The 23569-nt window shown below is 41.4% G+C and overlaps 1 protein-coding gene across 4 annotated transcripts in view; it reads left to right on the top strand.

Annotated features, from left to right (window-relative positions):
- Nucleotides 1–23569, top strand: part of POLA1 (DNA polymerase alpha 1, catalytic subunit) — an 874681-nt gene that overhangs the window by 531637 nt on the left and 319475 nt on the right. For all 4 annotated transcript variants that reach the window (XM_033948024.1, XM_033948022.1, XM_033948023.1 and 1 more), the window contains exon 34: nucleotides 8699–8830. In XM_033948024.1, the coding sequence (XP_033803915.1) occupies nucleotides 8699–8830 (132 nt within the window). The remainder of the gene's footprint in view (nucleotides 1–8698; nucleotides 8831–23569) is intronic.

The raw sequence follows: 23569 nt of genomic DNA on the forward strand, positions 1-23569 counted from the left end.
GATACCAAAAATGGTCGGGGGGGGGGGGAGAAATTTCCCGAGGCATGTAGGCAGAAACTTGAACAGCAGATCAGAGCTCTTCTGGACTGCCTGGTTCCCATGGCCTGACTATATCTTCAAGTTCTGGGGTCCGTGGTGGCCTCTTTGGAGACATTTCTCTGGGCCCGAGCTCGCTTGCGCCCATTACAGGAGTCCCTTCTGTCTCGTTGGTATCTGCAGCATCATTCCCTTGACATAAAAACATAAGAATAGCCTTACTGGGTCAGACCAATGGTCCATCAAGCCCAATAGCCAATTTCCTAAGGTCTGCCTACAATTTTTCACAATCCGCATGCGTTTTAACAACTTTGAACAGTTTAATGTCATCTGCAAATTTAATCATCTCACTCGTCATTCCACTTTCCTGATCATTTATAAATAAGTTAAATAGCACCAATACAGACCCCTGAGGCACTCCACTGTTTACTCTCCATTGAGAAAAATGACCATTTAGCCCTATCCGATAACCAATTCTTAATCCACAATTGAACTTTGCCACCTATCCCATGGCTCTCTAATTTTCTCAGGAGCCTCTCATGAAGAACTTTATCAAAAGCTTTCTGAAAATCTAGATACACTATATCCAACCGGCTCAGCTTTATCCATATGTTTGTTCACACCTTCAAAGAAGTCAAGCAAATTTGTGAGCCAAGATCTCCCTCGGCTGAACTCATGCTGACTCCCTCTCATTAAATCATGTTTGTCTATGTGTTCCACAATTTTATGTTTTACTAATCTTTAAGCCCGTTACATTAACGGGTGCTAGAATAGATGTGTGTGTCGATCTTTCTTTCTTTTTATATATTCTCTCTCTCTCTCTCCTCTCCCCTCTCCTCTCCTCTCTCCTTGGCTGCTTTCTGTCTTTCTTTCTGTCTCTCTCTTTCTTCGGCTGTCCACCACAACCCCTTGCATGCTCCCCCTGTCCAGCAGCACTCTTTCACTGCTCCCCCTGTCCAGCAGCACTCCTTACTTGCTCCCCCTGTCCCTCTTCACTGCTCCCCCTGTCCAGCAGCACTCCATACCTGCTCTCCCTGTCCAGCATGCAGCTTCCTGGTCATTTGTGTCTGCCCTTCTCTTTTTTAAAGCAGCCTGCTGAGGATCCCGGCCAGTTGTAGCGAACCTCGCAGGCCGCAAAACCCTAAGTGCGCATGCGTGCTTAGGGTTTTATTATAGAGGATAATTGTTTCCACCATTTTGCCCAGCACAGAAGTCAGGTTTACCGGTCTGTAATTTCCCGGATCTCCCCTGGAGTCCTTTTTAAAAATCAGTTTAACATTGGCCACCCTCCAATCTTCAGGTACTACAGATGATTTTAGCGACAGGTTACAGATCACTAACAGCAGGTCAGCAATTTTATGTTTGAGTTCTTTTAATACCCTGGGATGTATACCATCTGGTCCTGGTGATTTATCACTTTTTAACTTGGCGATTTGGCTTAGTACATCTTCCAGATTCATCGAGATTTCTCTCAGTTCCTCCACATCATCATCCTTGAAAACCATTTCCGGTTCAGGTAGATCTCTTACATCTTCTTTCGTAAAGACCAAAGCAAAGAATTAATTCAGTCTCTCCGCTATGGCCTTATCCTCCTTGAGTGCCCCTTTTGCTCCTCAGTCATCCAACAGTCCCACAGATTCCCTCACAGATTTTCTGCTTCTGATGTACCTAAAACAATTGTTATGAGTTTTTGCCTCTCTTGCAAGTTTCTCTTCATATTCTTACTTAGCTGTCTTTATCAATGCTTTACATCTAATTTGCCAGTGTTTGTGTTTCTTATTATTTTCTTCATTTAGATGCTGCTCCCCTGGACAGAGCCAGTTCACAGCTTCCTTAGCTGGTGTCTTCAGGGGGAAGCTCTTCGTCAGGGCAGGCTTCTTCAGATATCAGTGTGGCTGACTTTCATGACAGATGCCAGCATGTTGGGTTGGGGGGCTCACTGTGGGGAACGATCCATTCATGGGCAGTGGACTCATCATCGGAAACATTGGACAATCAGTCGTCTGGAGCTTTGGGCGATTCAGCTAGTGCTACTCGCTCTGCTGGAAGGAAAAGTAGTTTGAGTCTTCTCTGACAACACCACGGTAGTGGCATACGTCAAACGTTAAGGGGGCATGAGAAGCCCTCATTTGGATCAAAAAGCTCGCATGCTGTTTCGGTGGGCAAAGGCTCACCTTCTGTCACTCTCAGCCGATGTCAACAACATTCAGGCAGATTTCCTCAGCAGACAGATTCTTGACCCAGGAGAATGGTCCCTCTCGCAGAAAGCATTCAGTCTGATTGTTCAATAGCGCTGGGGTCATCCTCAGCAGATAACTCGAAGGCCAGGCGTTTTTTTTCAGTTGAAGGGCGCAATGCGGAAGTCTAGGGCTGAACGCCTTAATGCAGCTCTGGCCAGTTCACGAGGTTCTGTACTTGTTCCCTCCGTGGCCTCTGGTTGGGTCATCTGCAGGATAGCAACACATCCTGGCCTGGTGATAATGGTGGCTCCGGATTGGCCTCGCCACCCAAGGTATGCGGATCTCATACGTTTTCATCGGGATGAAAAAGCTCTGGCTTCCTGTTCATCGTACCTTCTCAGTCAGGGTTTGGTGCCCTTGGAGAACCCACTGCGCTTTAGTTTCAAGTTTAATAAAAATTTGATAAAATCGTATTATCCAAATTTCTAAATGATGTACAAGTTTAAAAAAGGGAACATTTTTAATGACCAAAGTCTTAGACAAAGACATACCTAAACATTTTCGCGTGGGAGCACAGCACTTTCAATGCAAGGTGCTGCTACTTGGCCTGGCATCAGCACCCATAGTTTTCATGAAATGCCTAATAGTAGTAGCAGCAGCCTTCTACTCGCATGATTTTCAGGTTCTCCTTTACCTAGATCACTGGTTAGTCAAGGCCCCAACACCTCAACAAGCTCACTAGACCCTACATCTACTAGAACCTCTAGGCTTTGCAGTGAATTACAAGAAGCCTCATCTACATCCCACTCAAAAACCTGGAATTCACAGGGGCTCCCCTAGACACAACTCAATCTTGTGCTTTCCTTCTCCTCCATAGGCTCCCAGCTCTTATTCAGATTTTCCAAACAGTCTATTCTCCAACGTTTCACAACACATCAGATGATGCATTCCCTTGGCCACATGGCACCTACAGTTCATGTGACTCCACATGTCAGGTGGACGGTATCTCCTTTTGCAATCCTTGGGCTGGGCTGACACGGGTAGGCCATGTCACAGTACATAAAGTATAAGCAAAGGCCACTTCAATATCTCACCTCTGTTCAACTCCCATTGAAGACATCTATAAAGCAGCCACATGGTCATCAATTCATACAGTCACTTTGGACAATCAGTTTTACAAACTTTATTTTTCATTTAGATGCCAACTTCCCTGTAGCCTTTTCATTTTTACCAGGACCATGATTGAATTAAATACATCTTCAACACATATTAAACACATAATCCTGGCAGCTAGGGAGTCCCACATGTGAGAATATGCTGCCTGCTCATCCTGGGTTAAAGCTACAGCCTGAGCCCCCACGCTGCTCCTTGTGACCCTGGGCAAGTCACTTAATCCCCCCATTGCCCCAGGTACATTATTTTATAACATTTTATTGAAGGAATCCAATAAATATACAATAATATAGTACAATCAAATAATCATTACATTTAAATTCACCATCTAAATTTTAGCATATGTCTATCATTCCTTTAAAATATATTTCCATATTACCCATTACATCTCTCAATACACTCCCCCTGTTTCCTTCCCCCTTCCCATACTCCCCATACTCCTCTCTTCCCCTTTCCCCCATTGTTTTAATAATAATTATAACATTGTAATAATTGAATTAAACAGAAATACAATTCAAGGAATTCCACACATAAACTATCATCCCTCCTATTCCCACCCCTACCCTTGAATGAAAGGTGACATCAAGTACCAAGTATTAAAATGCAAAGAACGTTTCCAAAGCTTCAATGTAAGAATCATACTTCTTGCTCTAGTGGATAAATTTTGTAAATAAGGGTCCCAAATTAAAAAAAACACAAAAAGAGTTCTAGGAAATTTACGAACCTCCCAAACCTCAAATAAAATTAAACGATGAAATTGGTTTCTCCAATGCCAATAACTAGGGGAATCGTTTTGTAACCAATATGCCTTTTGAAATAAAATACTTCTTCCCTGTCCAAAACCCCCACAAATCACTGCTTTACCAACTAATATCCCCCTTGGAGATTCCACCAATTGACAATTCCATAATGAACCTAAAAATAATAGGATGGCAGACGAGAAAGATTTAATAAAATGACAATTCCACAATGCATGATCTTTCTCACATTTGATACAAATAGGGGAATTAACTAAACCAGCATGAACAGCTTGTACCTGTGAAAAATATGCCCTATGTAAAACTCTATACGTACATTCTCTCCAAACATATCCCGTAATAATTTTAGGCAAACGATGAATAGCTTGACTAAAATCTTGAAGTAATAATTGAATCCCTAACTTATCACACCATTTTTGTAGAATACTATCATATGTTCTATTTGGAATCAAGCACCATCGTAACTTATGCAACAAAGATACAGAGATAGGAACCTCATTACATTGATTAAAAAAATGTATAAACCTTTCACGAACACCTAATGATAGACTCCCCTCTTCTTATTTGATTTACGTAATGTTGTAATTGCATATATCCGTACACTTCCTTTTTTTAAATAATTCTTTATTCATTTTCATATTTGACAATAAGTGCACAAAATATTATATTACAACAAGTTCTTACACAACATCACTTTGATATCTACTACATAAAATCTAATAATATGTTTAACCCCTCCCCCACCACCCACCCTTCATCTACTTTCCAACCCAAATATACACATATTGCAAAACATATAACATATTATGTAACATTATTACCAATACCCTCCCCCTTTGGTGTGCCAAAAAGAAGAAAAAGAAAAGAAGAAGAGAAGAAGTGATGACTATTCACTGCAATATTTTGTCAATGGCCCCCATATTTTTTACAAATTTAGTATATGTCCCTCTTTGTATTGCTATTACTCTTTCCATTTTGAATATATGACATATTGTATTCCACCAAAATGTATAACTAAGGTTACTATGATTCTTCCAATTGTTGGTTATATGTTGAATGGCAACCCCTGTCATGACTAATAAAAGCTTGTTATTCTCTGGTGAAATTTGACTTTTTTTCCTCATCATCATTCCAAATAATACTATGTCGTAAGAGAGTGCTACATGATGGTTAAGGATAATTCTGAAAATCTCCTCAACCTCCCAGACTCATTCAAAATCTGAGCAATAAACTGAACCCCTTTATTAGCCCAGGATCTAAAAATGACATTAGTCATACCCGTGGTAAAATCTTCATTTCCATGAATAGGCAAAAAAATCCATAACAAAGTGATGATATTCCCATAATTTGAATAATATATTCCATTCTTATCTTAATGGAATCAAAATAGAATTATCTTCTAGATAATCTGGTAATCTTAAACTTGGTACTTGAATTAAAAACAATAAATAATATGGATGAAAAAATGCCTTTTCATATGACAAAGGGGTAAACAAATCATCCTCAAAAACCCAGTCTCTTACGTGTCTTAACAAACAAGCCCAACTATAAATATGAATATCTGGAAGACCTAAACCCCCTCTTATCCCTGAACCCAATAAAAGATCAAAATCCCTGAACCCAATAAAAGATCAAAAGACAATTTTGTTTTTTTACCTGTCCAACAAAATTTTATAAGTAATGTTCTTATTTAATTCCAAAGAGATCATCTGGAAAACATATAACTATTTTGGAAAAATTATCATTTAAAATTTTAAATTCTGCCATTTTTGTAATTTTATTTTAGTATAACTAAGCAAAATAGGGATATTTACCTTATATAACCTTCTAGGATCCCCTGGCAAATAAATACCTAAGTATTTAAAATAATTATCTGTCCACTTTAATGGAAAATCTGGACCCCATTCTCTACTTAACTTTTCATTGGTTGCTAAAGCCTCAGATTTGTCCATATTTAATTTGAAACCAGAAAAATCTCCAAATTCAGTAAAGCATTCCAATAATGCAGAAGGCAGGGCAGGCAAACTCTCTCATGCATATTCATTGTGGATATCCTGAAAACCTGGTCTGCCAGTAGATCTCGAGGACCGGACTTGGGCAGTCCTGGTGTACACGTTCTCTGTGGGTGGACTCGTATTTTGTAAATAGAGCTTCTATACTTAACAGATTGTAAATTTGGGAATTGGCAATTAGGTATTCTTTCAGGGTACACAAATTTGGTGTTTATGCCACAGGTGGTACTGCTTCTTAGCTTCTCCAGTGGAATCAAGCCTATACATCTGCATCATTTGAGTTACCAGTTCAAAAAAGGTACAAAAATCAAAGTGGAAGATAGAAGATAAGCCAGAGGAGCTGTGAGAGAAGACTAAGGGAAACATCATTTTTTTTTTTTGTTAGTATTAATCAGTTAAACCTAAAATCAGAAACTATATATATAAAATATACAATGCCGTAGTGCAACATTCTTGGGAAATGTTTACCTGTGGTTTTATGCTGTATCATCACCATCCTTTACTGTGCTAGCCACTTTGAGCGTTATCTATGAATAGGAGACAGAAGGTGGGATTTAAATATTAGAACAGAATTCCGGTTCTTAAGAGTGCTCAAGTGATTTAAGCCTTTATATTTACCATCTGTCAATCCAAGGTATCTATGTAACTGCCTCCTCCAAGGGTTCTTGTTTCCCTCTAAACTCGCCAAAGATAAAGAGATTACACCGAAGCAATCCCTAGACCAGTGACCTCACATTGTTTTGGGGTAGTTTCCCCCTAGGTGCTGAGTAAAACATAACTGGGGCACGTTCAGTCAAGTGCATTTTATTCCCTTTGCCCATTTTTCCATATTGGATGATGCAGAATTATTTTTCGTTTGCCTTGTCATCCTGGCCTGCCATCAGGGATTTCAGATCACTTCTACAACAGATAGAAATAACAAGTTTGGCTACATTAAGGGCTGCTTTTACGAAGGCGCGGTAGCGGTCTAACGCGGTCTAAACCGCCGGCCATGCTAGCCTCCTCTTGAGCAGGTGGTAGTTTTCCGGCTAGCGTGGGGCTTAGCGCGTGATGAAAAGTCGCTAACGTGCCTTCATAAAAGGAGCCCTAAGTCACACATACTGCATGGCTGGTCTTGTGCTTTGTTGAATTGTTGGTTAAGAGGATTGCAATTATACATTTATATTCTGTTACGCTAGGTATTCTTTGATGTGCTATAGTTGTTAAGATGTTTGGCTGGCTGTGTTTTTTAGTCTTACAGACCAGTTTCCTGGAATTTGCATCCCAAGTGCACTTGACTTCCACTGTAGTGATGGTACCACTTGCTTCAGTCTAGTGAGGAAGATGGAATTATTTCTTATGTATTTCTCTTCTGAGTATACTCTTGTCACCCTTGTGTGCATTTAGATTTTTCTGTCATATTGTTGTAACTTTTATCTATACCCTGTTGCTATTTACTAGCAAGTAATGATATATATTTCCCTAAATCAAATTAATAGGAACCAAGAGTTTTCCAGAGTTCCTATTTATCTCTTCCAGCCCACTTTCCTCTCTATGTTAATAAATTTTCTTTTTCATTATCTGTTCTGTTGCCTTTCTACATCAGACTTCAAAGTTCTTGCGATGCATTCCTGGCAAGAACCAATGCCAAGAAAAGTATCATTGACCTTGGATTCTAACTCAGAACCATCCAACTAGTCTACTAATCCACCTCTCACTATTGGCAAATTACTAGGCTGCACTCATATAAGACCTTGAAAGTGAAAATAAATATATCTTTTTATCTAAATTAAAAGTAATTATTTTAAGTTAATTTGGACAAACAGCAGATGTTTTACATTTTTTGAATCAAAACAAAGCAACCATTGGAAGCAAGTGAGAAGGAAAGAGAGGCAGATCAGCAATACTTTGCTAAATCCTTGACTCTTGCTTCATTACAGCTGTAAATAAGATAGTTAATTGCATAGAGGCTTGACGACTTGCAGATGGGCTGACTTTGTGGAAGAGCGGATGTCAAGCTTGAAAATCTCTTCCACCTGGGATTGCTCAGTGATGGGGGAGGAAGGAGACACAAACTAGACTGACTCAGTAAGGCTAGGATTTTTATGATTTATTTGAAACAGAAAACAACTCTCCAGCAGTAAAAAAGCTGCCCATGTCCATTGACAGTAGGTGCTGAAGTTTATTAAAAGATTGGCTCCATCCGTTGTGTGAATTGTGAAATCTCAGGTCCACTGACCATAGTTTAATGACAAAACAATAATCAAATAGGCTTTGTACATTATTATTTGAATCCAGAAAGGAATAGGTTGACAAATCCTTTGTGAAAGGCAAAGCTCTGGTTGATAGCTCCACACAGGATGTGACTATTTGTAGTTTTCAGGAAAGGCAATGTCAGGCAACTAGATTGGAGGCAAACGCAAAAGTAATTGTATGGACAAGATGGAAGGCGAAGGGAAGATTTTTAAGGAATATGAAATGGTTGAACAAATAATCTTGGAAAGGAACTCTGTTTAATAGGTTTTGCATGTTTTTCATCGTTTCCTTTCTATATCTTTAGGGATCTCAGATTGAACCCAGCTTGAAACGCTGCAGCAATCCAGAATGTGATTCATCTCCTCTGCAATATGTAATTCAAATGCAAAACAAACTGGTCCTGGATGTTAGACGTCATTTGAAGAAGTATTACAGTGTAAGTATGCAGAGAGTGATCCCTGTATTTGTGACGGAAGGAAATGGCAAAGACAGTTCTCTCCAAAATTTACTCTCTTATGCTTACTATTCTGGGGAAGAGCTGGTTTTGCTTTCTCCTAATTTAGTGGTGGTCTTTCTTGTAACCTTCAGCAATGCGAGTGTTCCCTTTGCGGTTAACTCTGCTGTAAATCATAGCCTGAGGCTTTTCTCACTGGCAAACCCCTTCAGACGAGCTTTTGAGTATAATCAAGTGAAATTTTGTTTCTCCAAGTACTTGTGCAGTCCTAGATTAGAAGTTGTATTGTACTTTATTTATATTCTGTCCTCCCCAGGGAGCCCAGCATATATTTCTAGCTACCAGCTTCTGTCTTACGGAGCAGGAGTTCTCCGCTCCATTTGGCATGTGACTCCCTCCCAATGCCAGCACCCTGGGCATTTTCCAAAGTCCGGTATCAATTGTGCAATGCTTATATGTGAAGGAAACATATTCACCCTCTCCAAGGTAGGGAAAACGAGAGGTTGAAAGGGAATAGATTTCGTACCCAGAGAGTGGTGGAAAACTGGAACGCTCTTCCGGAGGCTGTTATAGGGGAAAACACCCTCCAGGGATTCAAGAGAAAAAGTTAGACAAGAAGTTCCTGATGAACCGGAACATATACAGGTAGGGCTAGTCTCAGTTAGGGCGCTGGTCTTTGACCAGAGGGCTGCCGCGTGAGCATGATGGACCACTGGTCTGACCCAGCTGCGACAATTCTTATGTTTGAATGACTTGACTGCTGCTTTTGAGGAAAAAACCTTCTCTCTCCGTTCCCACTAGATATTTTGTAGCTAATAGTGAATATTCCTTTTATTTTTGATGGGTGCACAGCAGTTGTATAAGTTCCATTCAGGTGCAGTTGTTTAGCAGGAAGCTCAGGGGAGAGGTGCATCTCCCCTCCCATTTTGGAAGTTCTTTCTAATATCATGCTTGGGGATCCTTAATTTGAAGTTCTGTTTTATGGAGGGATCCTGGCACAAGGTTACCACTATACAGAGGCTATTGACTTCCAGTTAATATATCGTAATAATTCTTGATATTTCTAGAATCCAGGTTCAGTTTCCATTTATTTGATATACTGCCTATCATAATCACATCCCTAACCAGTGGCTTAGAATGGATGGAGGACACACTGGATGTCAGCAAAGCCTTTGATAAAGTTCCTCAGAGGAGGTTCATGAATAAACTGGGCGGGTTCAATTTAGTCCTGAAGGTGGTCAAATACATTAGGAGCTTCATCGGCCTTTGGAGCATTAAGATGAAAAGGCTTTGTTAAACTTGACCGAGTTTTGGGAACATTCCCTGCATGTGGTGACAATGAGTTAGTCTGATAACTTGTTTTGCTTTGGAACCTGATCACAACCTAGTATTGAGACTTTAAGAAAATGGATGCTGAGTTTTGGGAATCTAGGTTACATATATTTCCCGATTTTTCACATATGACACAAAAGGTGTAAGGACTTTCTGGCCTTACCACCAAAGACTAGGCCTTGGGTGCTACATTTAATTTGGAATTCCCATGTAGATGTTTTGTTTTTGGTGGGGGTAAACAAAATTTATTATTTGATCCCAAACAGCTGGTACAATTTATTCTATCTAAGGAAGGCACTGATGTTCCATTGAATACTTCTCCAAAGAACCTGCTTTTGCCTGGCTGATTTTTGTCTCCTCATTTCTTGATATTTGGCACAATTTAATGTTTTGTAGGCAAAAGTTGTTATATTTTGTGAGTAATTCTTATTTTGAAAATATGTCTTCAGAATTTGTTTGTTGTAATGTGATGAATGGTATGTTATAAGTGATTGCTGCAGTTTTTTGGCTCTAGCTACATCTGGGTAGGTAGAACCGATGTTTTAGCCATCATGTGGCTTTCTTCAGGGTATACTGTGAGGTCTACAGTTGGTCTTTATATATATATAGTGGGTCCTCAAACTTGATTGGCTCGACCTTCAGGTAATTGAATCATGGCAGGAGAGTCTGTTGGCCACAAATTCTAGTTCTATTATATATCCTCAGGAGTCTGTATATTAGGGGACTCATAATTGAAAGAGAAAAACGTTCAAAAATTGTTGGCACTTGGACGATCATAAACGAAAGACGTCCAAGTGCCGATAATCAAAACTGATTTTGGACGTGTTTACAAATGACTTAGGCCTTCCCAGTGCCGCTGAACAACCAGAGCTAAACCAGGCGTTTCAGGAGGAGTGTCAAGGGCGGGACATGGGCCGTGCTAGACTTAGTCGTACTGAATGTATAACCGAAAGTTTTACAACACAGCCTGGACAGAACTTGGACGTTGTGACTTAGGCCATTTAAAACATGGTCTAAGTCACAAAAACCTATATAAAGTGACCAGATAAGCACTGCAAACACATAGTACAGATTTCCACACACTACCCCAGTGATCACCGACACCCCCCCATAAAAATCATAATCACAACTTTAAATATCTGCCTCCAGAACATCAGCACCTGGCATAGGAAAGCCTAGTAGAGCTGCACAGAGGCGGCTTACGTTGTCATGGGGGTGAGTTAGGGATCCATGGAGAGGAGGACTCAGGCCCATAAGCCACTGTAATCACCGCATTCATGGTGAAACATGTGCACTCCCTCAAAAACCCCAAAACCCTTTTGTACTGCCATATAAGTGGCTCCTGCAGCCATAAGGGCTATTGGGGTTGTAAACAAGTACGTTTTGGGGGGCTTACCATGACTAACGTGACCATTTATTTTTTTCATCAGTCCCGCCCCAATCCCGCCCCAAATTTCTTCCATTCATTTGTTATGTACACATAATATCTTATTAGTTCATAATTGTAACCATAAAATTTTTAAAAAATACAAAACACACTATTCACAGAGAAAATGTTAATTATCATTTATATTTGGGGAGTTTCAAAGATGTCAAGGCAGATGATTTTAAAATATGCAATGTCACCTCAGTAACTATAGAAAAATAGACAAATATAGTGCAAAATATAGACAGCAGATATAAATTCTCAAAACTGACACATTTTGATCACTACATTGAAAATAAAATAATTCTTCTTACCTTTGCTCTCTGGTGATTTCATAAGTCTCTGGTTGTGTATCCTTTCTTTCTGCATTCAGGCTATTCCCTCCCTCCTCCTTTCCGGTGTCCTTAATGCCCCCAATGCCTCCTTCCTATGTCCTTAATGCCCCCAGTGCCTCCTTCCCATGTCCTAAGTGTCCCTAATGCCTCTTTCCTATGTCCTTAGTGCCCCCAGTGCCTCTTTCCTATGTCCTTAGTGCCCCCAGTGCCTCCTTCCTATGTCCTTAGTGCCCCCAGTGCCTCCTTCCTATGTCCTTAGTGCCCCCATGCCTCCTTCCTATGTCCTTAATGCCCCCAGTGCCTCCTTCCTATGTCCTTAGTGCCCCAGTGCCGCCTTCTTATGTTCTTAGTGCCCTTTCCTATGTACTTAGTACCCCAGTGCCTCCTTTCCATGTAATTAATGCCCCCAGTGCCTCCTTCCTATGTCCTTAGTGCCCCCAGTGCCTCCTTCCCATGTCCTTAGTGCTACCATTGCCTCCTTCCCATGTCCTTAGTGCCCCCAGTGCCTCCTTCCCATGTCCTTAGTGCCCCTTCCTATGTCCTTAGTGCCCCAGTGCCTCCTTCCCATATCCTTAGTGCCCCCAATGTCTCCTTCCCATGTTCTTAGTACCCCTTCCTATGTCCTTAGTGCCCCAGTGCCTCCTTCCCATATCCTTAGTGTCCCCAATGCCTCCTTCCTATGTCCTTATTGCCTCCTTCCTATGTCCTTAGTGCCCCCAGTGCCTCCCTCCTATGTCCTTAGTGCCCCCATGCCTCCTTCCTATGTCCTTAATGCCCCCAGTGCCTCCTTCCTATGTCCTTAGTGCCCCAGTGCTGCCTCCTTATGTTCTTAGTGCCCTTTCCTATGTACTTAGTGCCCCCATTGCCTCCTTCCCATGTCCTTGGTGCCCTTTCCTATGTCCTTAGTACCCCAGTGCCTCCTTCCCATGTCCTTAGTTCCCCCAATGCCTCCTTCCTATGTCCTTATTGCCCCAATGCCTCCTTCCTGTGTCCTTAGTGCCCCCAGTGCCTCCTTCCCATGTATTTAGTGCCCCCAGTGCCTTCTTCCTATGTCCTTAGTGCCCCCAGTGCCTCCTTCCCATGTCCTTAGTGCCCCCAGTGCCTCCTTCCCATGTCCTTAGTGTCCCCAATGCCTCCTTTCCTTGTCCCCCTCACTGCATTCCAGACTTTGTCCCACCCCTGAAGCCAGCCTGCCTGCCTGTCTACCTCCCTCCCTCCCTGTCGCAAAAAAAAAAAAAAAAAAAAGCCTCCCTCCTTCCTTTCCCCCTGGTCCGCTGCCACTGCTGTCTTACCTCCCTGCTACTGCTGCTAATCGCCGACAAGAAGTCTTCTTTCTGACTTTGGAGAGGACGTTCTGGGCCAGCCAGGCAGTGATTGGCTGGCCCAGAACGTCCTCTCCGACGTCATAATTGACGTTGGAAAGAAGACTTCTTGTCGCCGATTAGCAGCAGTAGCAAGAAGGTAAGACAGCAGTAGACTGGGGGAAAGGAAGGCTTTTTTTTTTCTTTTGCACGGCATGGAGGGACAGGAAGCGATCGTCTGTCCCGTTGTCCCCGCGCACTGCTTCGGGACGCTGTCCCTGAAAACGGGACATTTTGGCGTCCCGAAGCTGTGTGTGAGGACAACGAGATAAGTGTCTGAAAACGGGATGGTCCCGTTCAAAACGGTCACCTTGACCTATAAGGGAGCTGTACTGAGATGTTTATGGGGCACCCTTTTTTGTAAGTTCACAGCAGTGCCCTGTAAGGTACCCCACTATTCAGGTGCCATGTCTGGGTGTCCAGTCCATCACTTTGCTGACCCTTCCCACGTCCAACAGGCATATTCTAGGTGTTTTTGACTTGGACAAAAATGTGGTATAAAGATGGATGATTTAGCAGCTTGGACGATCAGACGGCTGGACGTATAGTTAGATGATTTTCAGGAAAAAAATATTTTGGATGTATTTTTCAAAAATGTGTCCTAAGCTGTGTCTGACTTTGGATGACTTGCGACTTAGGCAAAAACGGACTTAGATGTTTCTTTCAATTATGCCCCTCCACGTGTATAATCCAATCCTGCGAACCAGGTCTTGCAGATGTGTGATACTCACAGCTTTCAGCACTTCCCACATTGCCAGTGAAGTATAGTGCCCCTTTCAGTTTTTCCTTTTGCAAGCAAACCATGTAGAGGTGTTTCTGATCTGCTCTGCTTTATTTTTCTTTTATTTGTCGAATGTTTGGTTTTTTTTTCAGTGGCTTCGGTGCCCTGAGACCTTTTATTTACTGTGATTTTCCTAGTGGCAGCCATCTTGGATTTTAAACAATCTTTTTTTTATGAAGCCTTTATGTGACTCAAAACCCCTCAATTTTTACAAAAATTGATAGGGATGGGACTCCTCGGGATGTGCTAATATGAATTAATGTGTCATTTGAGCTGGATTGTCGACGGAGTGTCCATGTACTGTTTGCTGTGGCGCATTTGAAGAAGGGGCAGGATATTCAGGCTGGGGAACCATCCTGGGCGCAACAGGGAGAAAATCCTGCCCAGCACACGAAATTGGCAATAGTGCAAAGTGCTAGCGCGTGGAGTCTGTGGAACCCATGCGAAAGCCATGCCAGAGGTCTGTCGGGAGTCAGTTATTGCCCCTGTGTAAGGATTACATAGAAACGTGATGGCAGATAAAGGCCAAATGGCCCATCCAGTCTGCCCATCTGCAGTAACCATTACCTCTCCCTCTTTCTAAGAGATCCCACGCTTTCTTGAATTCATACACAGTCTTTGTCTCCACCAGATCTTCCAGGAGACTGTTCCAAGCATCTACCACCCTTTATATAAAAACTATTTTCTTAGATTACTCCTGAGCCTATCACCTCTTAACTTCATCCTATGACCTCTTATTTCAGAGCTTCCTTTCAAATGAAAGAGACTCGACCCATGCACATTTGTGCCACATAGGTATTTAATATCTTAAAAATACCTTAATCGCCACTATATTGACTTTCTATAATCACTATTGAAAAGAATCTTCCGTTAGCAAGTTCCTCAGTATGCCACACTCATACTGTTGCTTTCATTGTAAAATCGGTGTGGTAGCCATTTTCATTGGAACGTTGTGAGAAAAATTTTTTTGTTTTTCTTATATGAACAATCCTGCTTCAGTGTTTTAATTCATACTAAAGTGCCAGTGCTTATTCATAAATACTGGAGGGGAATGATACAGTTTGTTCCACGCCAAGTTAAGTAGCACTTTATAAAATTTCCAGTATTTATGAATAAGCACTGGAACTTTAGTATGAATTAAAACACTGAAGCAGGATTGTTCATATAAGAAAAACAACGTTCCAATGGAAATGGCTACCACACCGATTTTACAATGAAAGCAACAGTATGAGTGTGGCACACTGAGGAACTTGCTAACGGAAGATTCTTTTCAATAGTGATTAAAGAAAGTCAATATAGTGGCGATTAAGCTATTTTTAATATATTTGATAAATTTGAGTTCGGTGCATACTCTAGGACATAGGTATTTAAACATCTCTATCATATTTCCACTCTCCCGCCTTCTCTCCGAAGTATACATATTGAGATCTTTAAGTCTGTCTCCATACACTTTATGAGGAAGACCTTGCACCATTTTAGTAGCCTTCCTCCGGACTGACTCCACCCTTTTTATATCTTTTTGAAGGTGTGGTCTCCAGAATTGCACACAGTATTCTAAATGAGGTCTCACCAGAGTCTTATACAGAGGCATCAATACCTCCTTTTTCCTACTGGCCATACCTCTCCCTATGCACCCTAGCATCCTTCTAGCTTTCACCGTCACCTTTTCAACCTGTTTGGCCACTTTAAGATTATCGCATACAATCACACCGAAGTCCAACTCTTCTGTCATGCACATAAGTTCTTCACCCCCTGAAGTGTACCATTCCTTCGGGGGTTTTGCAGCCCAAATGGATTTACCTTGCATTTCTTAGCATTAAATTTTAAGTGCCAAATTTCAGACCATTCTTCAAGCTTCACCAGGTCTTTCTTCATGTTATTCACAGCATCCTGGGTGTCTACTTTATTGCAGATTTTGGTATCATCCGCAAAGAGGCAAATCTTACCCGACAGCCCTGCAGCAATATCATTTAATAATAATAACAACTTTATTTTTATATACTGTAATACCACAAACAGTTCAGAGCAGTTTACAGAGGAAGAGACTGTATAATAATAATAATAACTTTATTCTTCTATACCGCCACAATCTTGCGACTTCTAGGCGGTTTACAATCAAGAGTGCTGGACATTCAGCGAAATACAATAAGTAGATATTCAGAGGAAATACAGAGATCAGATACCTCAGGAGACAATAGTATAGAAATACAATTTGCTGAGCGAAAATGTAATATGTACATTTTAGTAGGTAATGTCCGACAGGACCTGTTGGGGATAAATAGCAACGTAAAGTTACCATAAGATGAAGATAACAGATTATATTTATAACAGTGCTGTAAGTTCAGGTGGAATAGGGAGGGGGGAGGGAGAGGGAGTGCGGGTCAGTTGTTTAGGTATTTCTGGAACAGGTATGTTTTTAGGCGTTTCCTGAATTCCCCGTATGTGGTGGGCGAAAGCAGTTGGTCTAGGTCTTTGCCTCATAGGACTGCTTGGTGAGAGAGAAGGTGTTCGTGGTGTTTTTTCATTTTGCAGCCTCTAACTGGAGGGGAAATGAGTTTTGGGTGTGTGTTTCTCTTGAGTTTGTTATTAGAAAATGCGAAAAGGTCCGTTATGTACTTGGGGGTCAGGCCGTATAGTACTTTGAAGCAGAGGCAGGCAAATTTAAACCTTACTCGGGCTTCCGTTGGTAGCCAGTGCAGCTGCCGATAGTAGGGTGTCACGTGGTCGAATTTCTTCAGCCCGAAGATAAGTCTGACCGCAGCATTTTGCATTATTTGGAGACATCTCATATTCTTTTGTGAGATTGTTAGATAGGCGATGTTGCAGTAGTCAAGCTGACTCAGTATGAGGGATTGCACTAGGATTCTGAATGTTGACGTATCGAAGTATGATTTAATGGTTCTGAGTTTCCAGAGAGTAAGGAAACCTTTTCTGAATAGGGAATCCACTTGTTCCTTCATTGTTAGGCATTGGTCTAGAACGGGGGTCGGCAACCTGCGGCTCCAGAGCCGCATGCGCCTCTTTTCCACCTTTGCTGCGGCTCCGGTAGTGTGTCACGCAGGCATGCAGCTTACAAGTCCGGCGTCGCGGCGGGAAATAGCCATGCTGAGCAGTGAGCTCAGCACATACACAGATGAAAGCCTTGCTTGCTGATTGGTCCGGCGGCCCCGCCCCGCCGTGCCGCCGGACCAATCAGCAAGCAAGGCTTTCATCTGTGTAGTGCTGAGCTCACTGCTCAGCATGGCTAGTTCCCGCCGCGACGCTGGACTTGTAAGGTGCACGCCTGAAAAAGAAATCATCCTGGCCGGGGTCGGTGTCATGCTCCGGAGATCTACAGCCTTCCTATCTCCCTCTCCCTTCTACCTGCTTCCGGCCACATCCCCCCCCTGCTCCGCGGCTCTCTTCGGCAACTCAGCAGCAGCGATCGACACAAGCTTCTGACGTCGGGGCCTACCCTCTGCGAGTCCCGCTTGTTTCAACTTCCTTTTTCCACAAAGGCGGGACTCGTAGAGGGAAGGCCTCGATGTCGGTAGCTTGTCTTGATCACCGCTGCTGACAAGTTGCTCAAGAGAGCCGCGGAGCAGGGGGGTGTTGCCAGGTGCAGGTAGAAGGGAGAGGGCCAGATGCAGGACTCGTGGGTGAGGGAGGAGAAGAGAGAGAGAAAGAGAGAGGGGAGGGAAACAAAAGGAAATATTTCATACTGGGCTGGGCCGGAGTGGAGGGAGGGTGGAAAGATTCTAGCTACAGGGTGCAGTAACAAAGGAAAAGGGGGGGGGAAAGCTGAAAATGGAGATAGTGACACAAAGAAGAGAAAGGGTAAGCAGGACCTACTGAATAAGGATAGAGATACAGAGGGGACATGAAGAGGAGGTGAAATAGAGACATAGAAGTAATGCTGAAAAAGTGTGTGGGGGGAGATAAAGACATTGAAAGGGCAAATGGTGAACATGGCGTAAAGATAAGGACAGAGACAAATGAAGATTCTGAAAAAGTGGTGAGATAGGGATATAGGTGAGATGGACACAAAGAAGGGTGATGCTGGAAAATAGGTGGAATGGTAATTCTGACAGACACAGAAGGGAAATGCTGGATCAAGGAGAGATGGGGCTCAGGCTGGATGGAATGAGGAGAAATGCCTTGTTGGCCCGGAACTTCCTCTCCTACGTCAGAATTGACGTCAGGGAGCGGAATGCTGGTCAGCGCAACACTTCTGCAGGGAAAGCTTGGGACGGCGGTGGCTTGGGGGCTGTTCCCCGATTGCGGTGGCAGCAAACCGAGTGGCTTGGGGGACGGCACGGAGACAGAAAGAAGGGGGAACAGGGAGACAGAAAGAAAAAGTTGGGGGAGAGAATGAGGTCTGGAGGAGAGGAAACATACAGGAGGCTGAAAGAAAGGAAGAAAGATTGGATCCACAGTCAGAAGAAGAAAGTGCAACCAGAGATTCATGAAATCACCAAATAGCAAAGGTAGGAAAAATGATTTTATTTTCAATTTAGTGATCCTGTATATAGCATTAAGATAAGAAACAATATATGCAGTGTTAGATTTGTTTTATAATGGTTTTGCGGCTCCAAGTTTTTTTTTCTTTTCGAAAACGGGTCCAAGTGGCTCTTTATGTCTTAAAGGTTGCAGACCCCTGGTCTAGAATAACACCTAGTATTTTCATTGTGGGCTGAATAGGGTAGTTGAGTTTATTGATGCAGAGTTTCATTGTCAAGCAGGTGAGGGGAGGCAACGAAGAATTTTGTTTTTTCTGGGTTGAGCTTGAGCTTGAAATCTGTCATCCATTGTTCCATCTCATTTATGGCATCGGATGCCTTGGAAATGGTTTCCGAGATGGAGTTGGCGAATGGGATGATGATCGTAAAGTCATCTGCGTAGCTGAATATACAGACAGTGATATTACAAAAAACTTTCAAAATTATATTAACATGGTAAGATTAATCAAATTTTTCCTGGAAGTGTTTTAGAAGTACATCATGGTAGAAATGGAATCAGAGAAATGTTAAAAAGAACAAGCCCAAGAATAAAACCTAGAGGCCCACCACTGGTAATATCCCTTTCCTCAGAGCCATTTCCAGTGACCACTACCCTCTGTTGTCTTCCACTAAACCAATTCCTGACCCAGCCCGTCACTTTAGGACACATCCCAAGGGCACTCAGTTTATTTATTAGACATCTGTGTGGAACAGTGTCAAAGGCTTTGCTAAAATCTAACTACACCAAAATAAGAAATGTGAATGGAACTATGAAAATTTAATAGATGCTGTACCCCCAAGTGCCATGGCCAATCACTGTGAGCATGATCGACAAATACAGCAGTGAAAATAAGTTTTAAACAAGATTTTGAATCTAGGCTTTGAGAATCATAGATACGGCAAGAATTTTAAAAGTTTTGAACTTTACATATTTCTGGATCAGGCTGGATCAGACAGGGGTGTGGACTCTAGATAATTCTGGAGGGTTGTTCAGCCTATGGGACCAGAGAAGCACAACGTCTTTGAGGTGGGCAGGGGTAGCATCATGATGATTTGAGAGGGGTTCAGTTGGGGGAACCATAGAGGCACAGCTTTTAAGGTAGGAGAAGAGAAAATGAATTACAGATGAACTCAACAATCATGACAGAGTAGTATTTAAGGAGAAAATAAAGCAAGCTCCTTTCTACCAATGGAACATTAGAGAGTAATCCAAGATGATGATTTTAAGAAAATAGAACACGCAAAACCTGTTGTATATAACGATTATTAAACTATTGTCTTTGCAAATATGATGATCTTTTAGCCCACTAAGTTGAAAGTGAGACAAAACCATCAGGAAGTTAATGTGAGGAGAGAGAAGAAAGTACTTGAGTGTGGGGAACAACTTTCTTAGGAATAGAAGGTAATAAAGAACATAAGAAATGCTTCACCGGGTCAGACCTTAGGTCCATCTAGTCCGGCGACCCACACACGGTTACCCTGGGAGATTCTTACACATGCCACCTGTTTGTGTCTAAAGAAGTCTAACGTGGTGATTATGAATCACCAGTGAAAGAAAAAAAAAAAATAATTCCTAACATTTTTGTAATTACCCTTCTTGGCGTTTGGTATAACATAGCAAACATTGTCCTCCCGAGGCTAACCTTGTAAAGAGTGTTTTCAGATGTGGAATTTTTAACCAACAGCAAATATTGCCTTTTGATCTAGTTTTAATGCCATGTATATTCTTATTCTGTTAAGTTATCTGTTTGTGCATTATACATTTTAACCAAGATTGTTACATAGAGATGCAAAGCAACTGAAATGATTGCAAAGATTTTTAGTTTGCTTTCTGATAATGTTGGAGCAGGGACTTTAAATGCAGTAGAGGAGAGCAAATGGGCTAAAAAGGCAAGAGAAAGAGAAATGCTAGCTAATCTAAATCGGGAACTGTAGAGGGCTTTTTTAAGCATGAAAATTTCATCATCTTGTCAGCTGGCAGAGTGCCTGCTGTGTGGATTCACAAAGGCTAAGAATTACACTTTCATGAAATTTTCCTCACTAACTGCCCTGGTTAATTTGAAAGATAACCCACTGTTCTAATTCATTCCTCAATTGGGCGGTGCAGGTTTTATCTTTGATCTGACAAAGCATTTGTGCTAATCGTTTTGGCCCTCTAGTAGACACTCTTGGGATGGTGCTTTTACAATAAATGTGTCTGTGATAGCTCTTTAGTCTATTATACTTACAATAGATCCATAGAACTGGTAATTAATTCTGTACTGCTTTGGAAATGGAAAGAATAGGTGTAGCTCTGTCAAGTGCTGCTGGGAAGTTTGTTTAGCTGGTTCATTTTGAAGTGTTACCCATGGCCATTTTGAAGCATCCTTTCATCCAAGGGGCTGGAGAATATTTTAACATACTAGTCATTAAGGAAAAATAGACAGACTTTAGCAAATACATACGGTCATATTTTATTGTCCCTTTAAAGAAAATATGCTGCTTCTTAATGCACTAAATTTCCTCTTTTTGGTTCTTTAGTAATGACTAGAATTATTGGAGGGTTTCTGAACTGAGTTTAATTTCTGAGGTAAGATATGCATTGAAAGTGAAGTATGACTCTCGAATGAATAGGCTCCCATGGTCCTTGTTAACTCAATACTAAGAAAAACCTTTGGTTGCATGACTGCTTAGAAATGTCTCGCTCTCAGTGTAGCTGTTCTTATGCCATTTACACTTGTATTTTAATTGTGTTAACCGCACAGAACCACGAGGTATCTGCGGTATATAAGAAATTTTGTTATGTTTTTATGATGATAGATAAGACCTAAACGGTCCATCCAGTGTGCCCAGCAGTCATATCCATTATTAATTCATGATTAAATTGTCTTTCTGTTGAACACTGTTCTTAGGTTCCAGCTACTGGAGTTGCCATCAAAGCCCACTACAGCCTATCAAAACCATCTTGTCATTTCTAGAACGTAAGAATAGCCTTACTGGGTCAGACCAATGGTCCAACAAGCCCAGTAGCCCGTTCTCATGGTGGCCAAAACCCAAGGACACGAACCATAAATGTCTGCCCGTCATTGTCCTCTCATTCAAATTCTAGAGTTTCCATCAAAGCCCTCTCCAGCCCATTCTAAACAAAAGTGCCCTATACGAGACACAGACTGTGCAAGTCTGCCCAGTACAGGCCTTAATTCTTCACAGCTGGAGTTGCCATCAAAGCAGCAGTTGACACGTCAAACAAACATGCATCCATTGAAGTTTTGGTTTTAATAGCATTCATTTTCTGATTAGAAGTCCTCGGTGTTTATCCCATATCTTTTTGAATTCCATCGCCATTTCTGTCTCCTCCACCTCCCATGGAAGGGTATTCAAGGCAACCTCAATTTCTTTCCTCAAGTTTTAACATTTTCCCTTCTCTGGAAAAGATTTGGTTCTATATTAATATCTTTCAAGTATTTAAATGCTTGTATCATATCTCCCCCATCATACATATTCAGGTCTTCCAGTTTCTTCTCACATACATCTTTTGATGCAAGCCCATGTCATTTTCATTGCCTTCCTTTGGACCGTTTCAAATCTGTTTTAGATACAAGCTCCAAATCTCAGCACAGTCCTACTGAGTGGGACCTCACCAATGACTTGTACAGGTGCATTGACACCTCTTTTCTTCTGCTGAATACATAGCATCCTTCTGGCTATAGCCACTGCCTCGTCATTACTTTCAGAACCTCAAACATTATCACCTCAAGACCCCTCTCCCTGTGACTATCAGTCTCTCACCTAGCATTTCTCCTGTCCAAGAGCATTACTCTCCACTTCTTTGTATTAGACCATTCTTTTATCTTTTGCAGATCCTTTTTCATGTTTTCCATTCCCTTCAGAGTGTGCATAATTCTCCTTCTAAGGAGAGGCCAGGTGCATGCAGTTTTGAGTGTGTGAGCAACAAGTTCTAAAAACCAGGTAAGGAAAAAAAAATCCATAATCTAAAAACTGATTCATTAACTATGTTAACCAGTATGCAACCTTTATAGGTAAATTCTGAAAAACAGTAGCAGGATATAAGTCCAAAAGACAAGAAGAATGGCTCAATCTATTTAATACTGAAATAATTTGGTATTCAGTAACATGAAAAAGAAGAAGTCCAACATCTATCTATCTACAGGAACAAAATCAATATAAAGAGATAGAAAATACGTCTTAAGATGTAAATGAAGATTGAATAATTTTGATCTTTTCTAAGAAATAGCTAAATCATTGGCATTAATGGATTGAGGAGGATGTTCATCCTTTAAAGGAGCAGATAAAGATCTCTAAATTTTAAACAGTGTGCCATAATGATCCATAGATCTACTTATCTTATCACCATAAAACTGCTTACGAGATTTTCATAAGTTTACATTTGTATAGCATGATTTTAGTTTTCCATCTACACTCACATTTTAGAATATATTGAGATTTGATGAACAAAGAGCTTTACAAGATTAAGTGATTTTCTTCTCAGTTACTGGAGCTAGATTATTTAAAACATTCACTGATTGGACCTTCCAAACTTGGAATCATAAGCTGATCTTATATTATATAGCAAAGATAAAGTAGTATTCCCAAAAGATTCTACTACTACTATTTTAACATTTCTATAGCGCTGATAGGCATACACATACACAGTGCTGTGCAACAATATATTTAAGAGATGGTCCTGCTCAGTAGAACTTACATTCTAAATTAATAGAGAACAGGACAAGTAGGAAATTAGGGAGTTTCTCAGGGTGCTTAGGGTGAGGGGTTATGAGTTAAATCCATTCTCAAAGAAGTGGGATTTTACTCTGGATTTGAATATTTCCCGGGACGAAGCTTGATGTACTGAATCAGGCAGTTTGTTCCAGTCATAAGGTGCAGCAAGAGAGAGAGAGGGTGCAGTCTGGAATTGGCAGTAGAAGAGAAGGGTACAGATAAGAGAGATTTGCCTGATGAATGCAGTTTGCAGGGAGAGACAAGAGAGGAGAGAAATTGAGTAGCTAAA

This window comes from Geotrypetes seraphini, chromosome 6, assembly GCF_902459505.1.
Source record: "Geotrypetes seraphini chromosome 6, aGeoSer1.1, whole genome shotgun sequence".
NCBI lineage: Eukaryota > Metazoa > Chordata > Amphibia > Gymnophiona > Dermophiidae > Geotrypetes > Geotrypetes seraphini.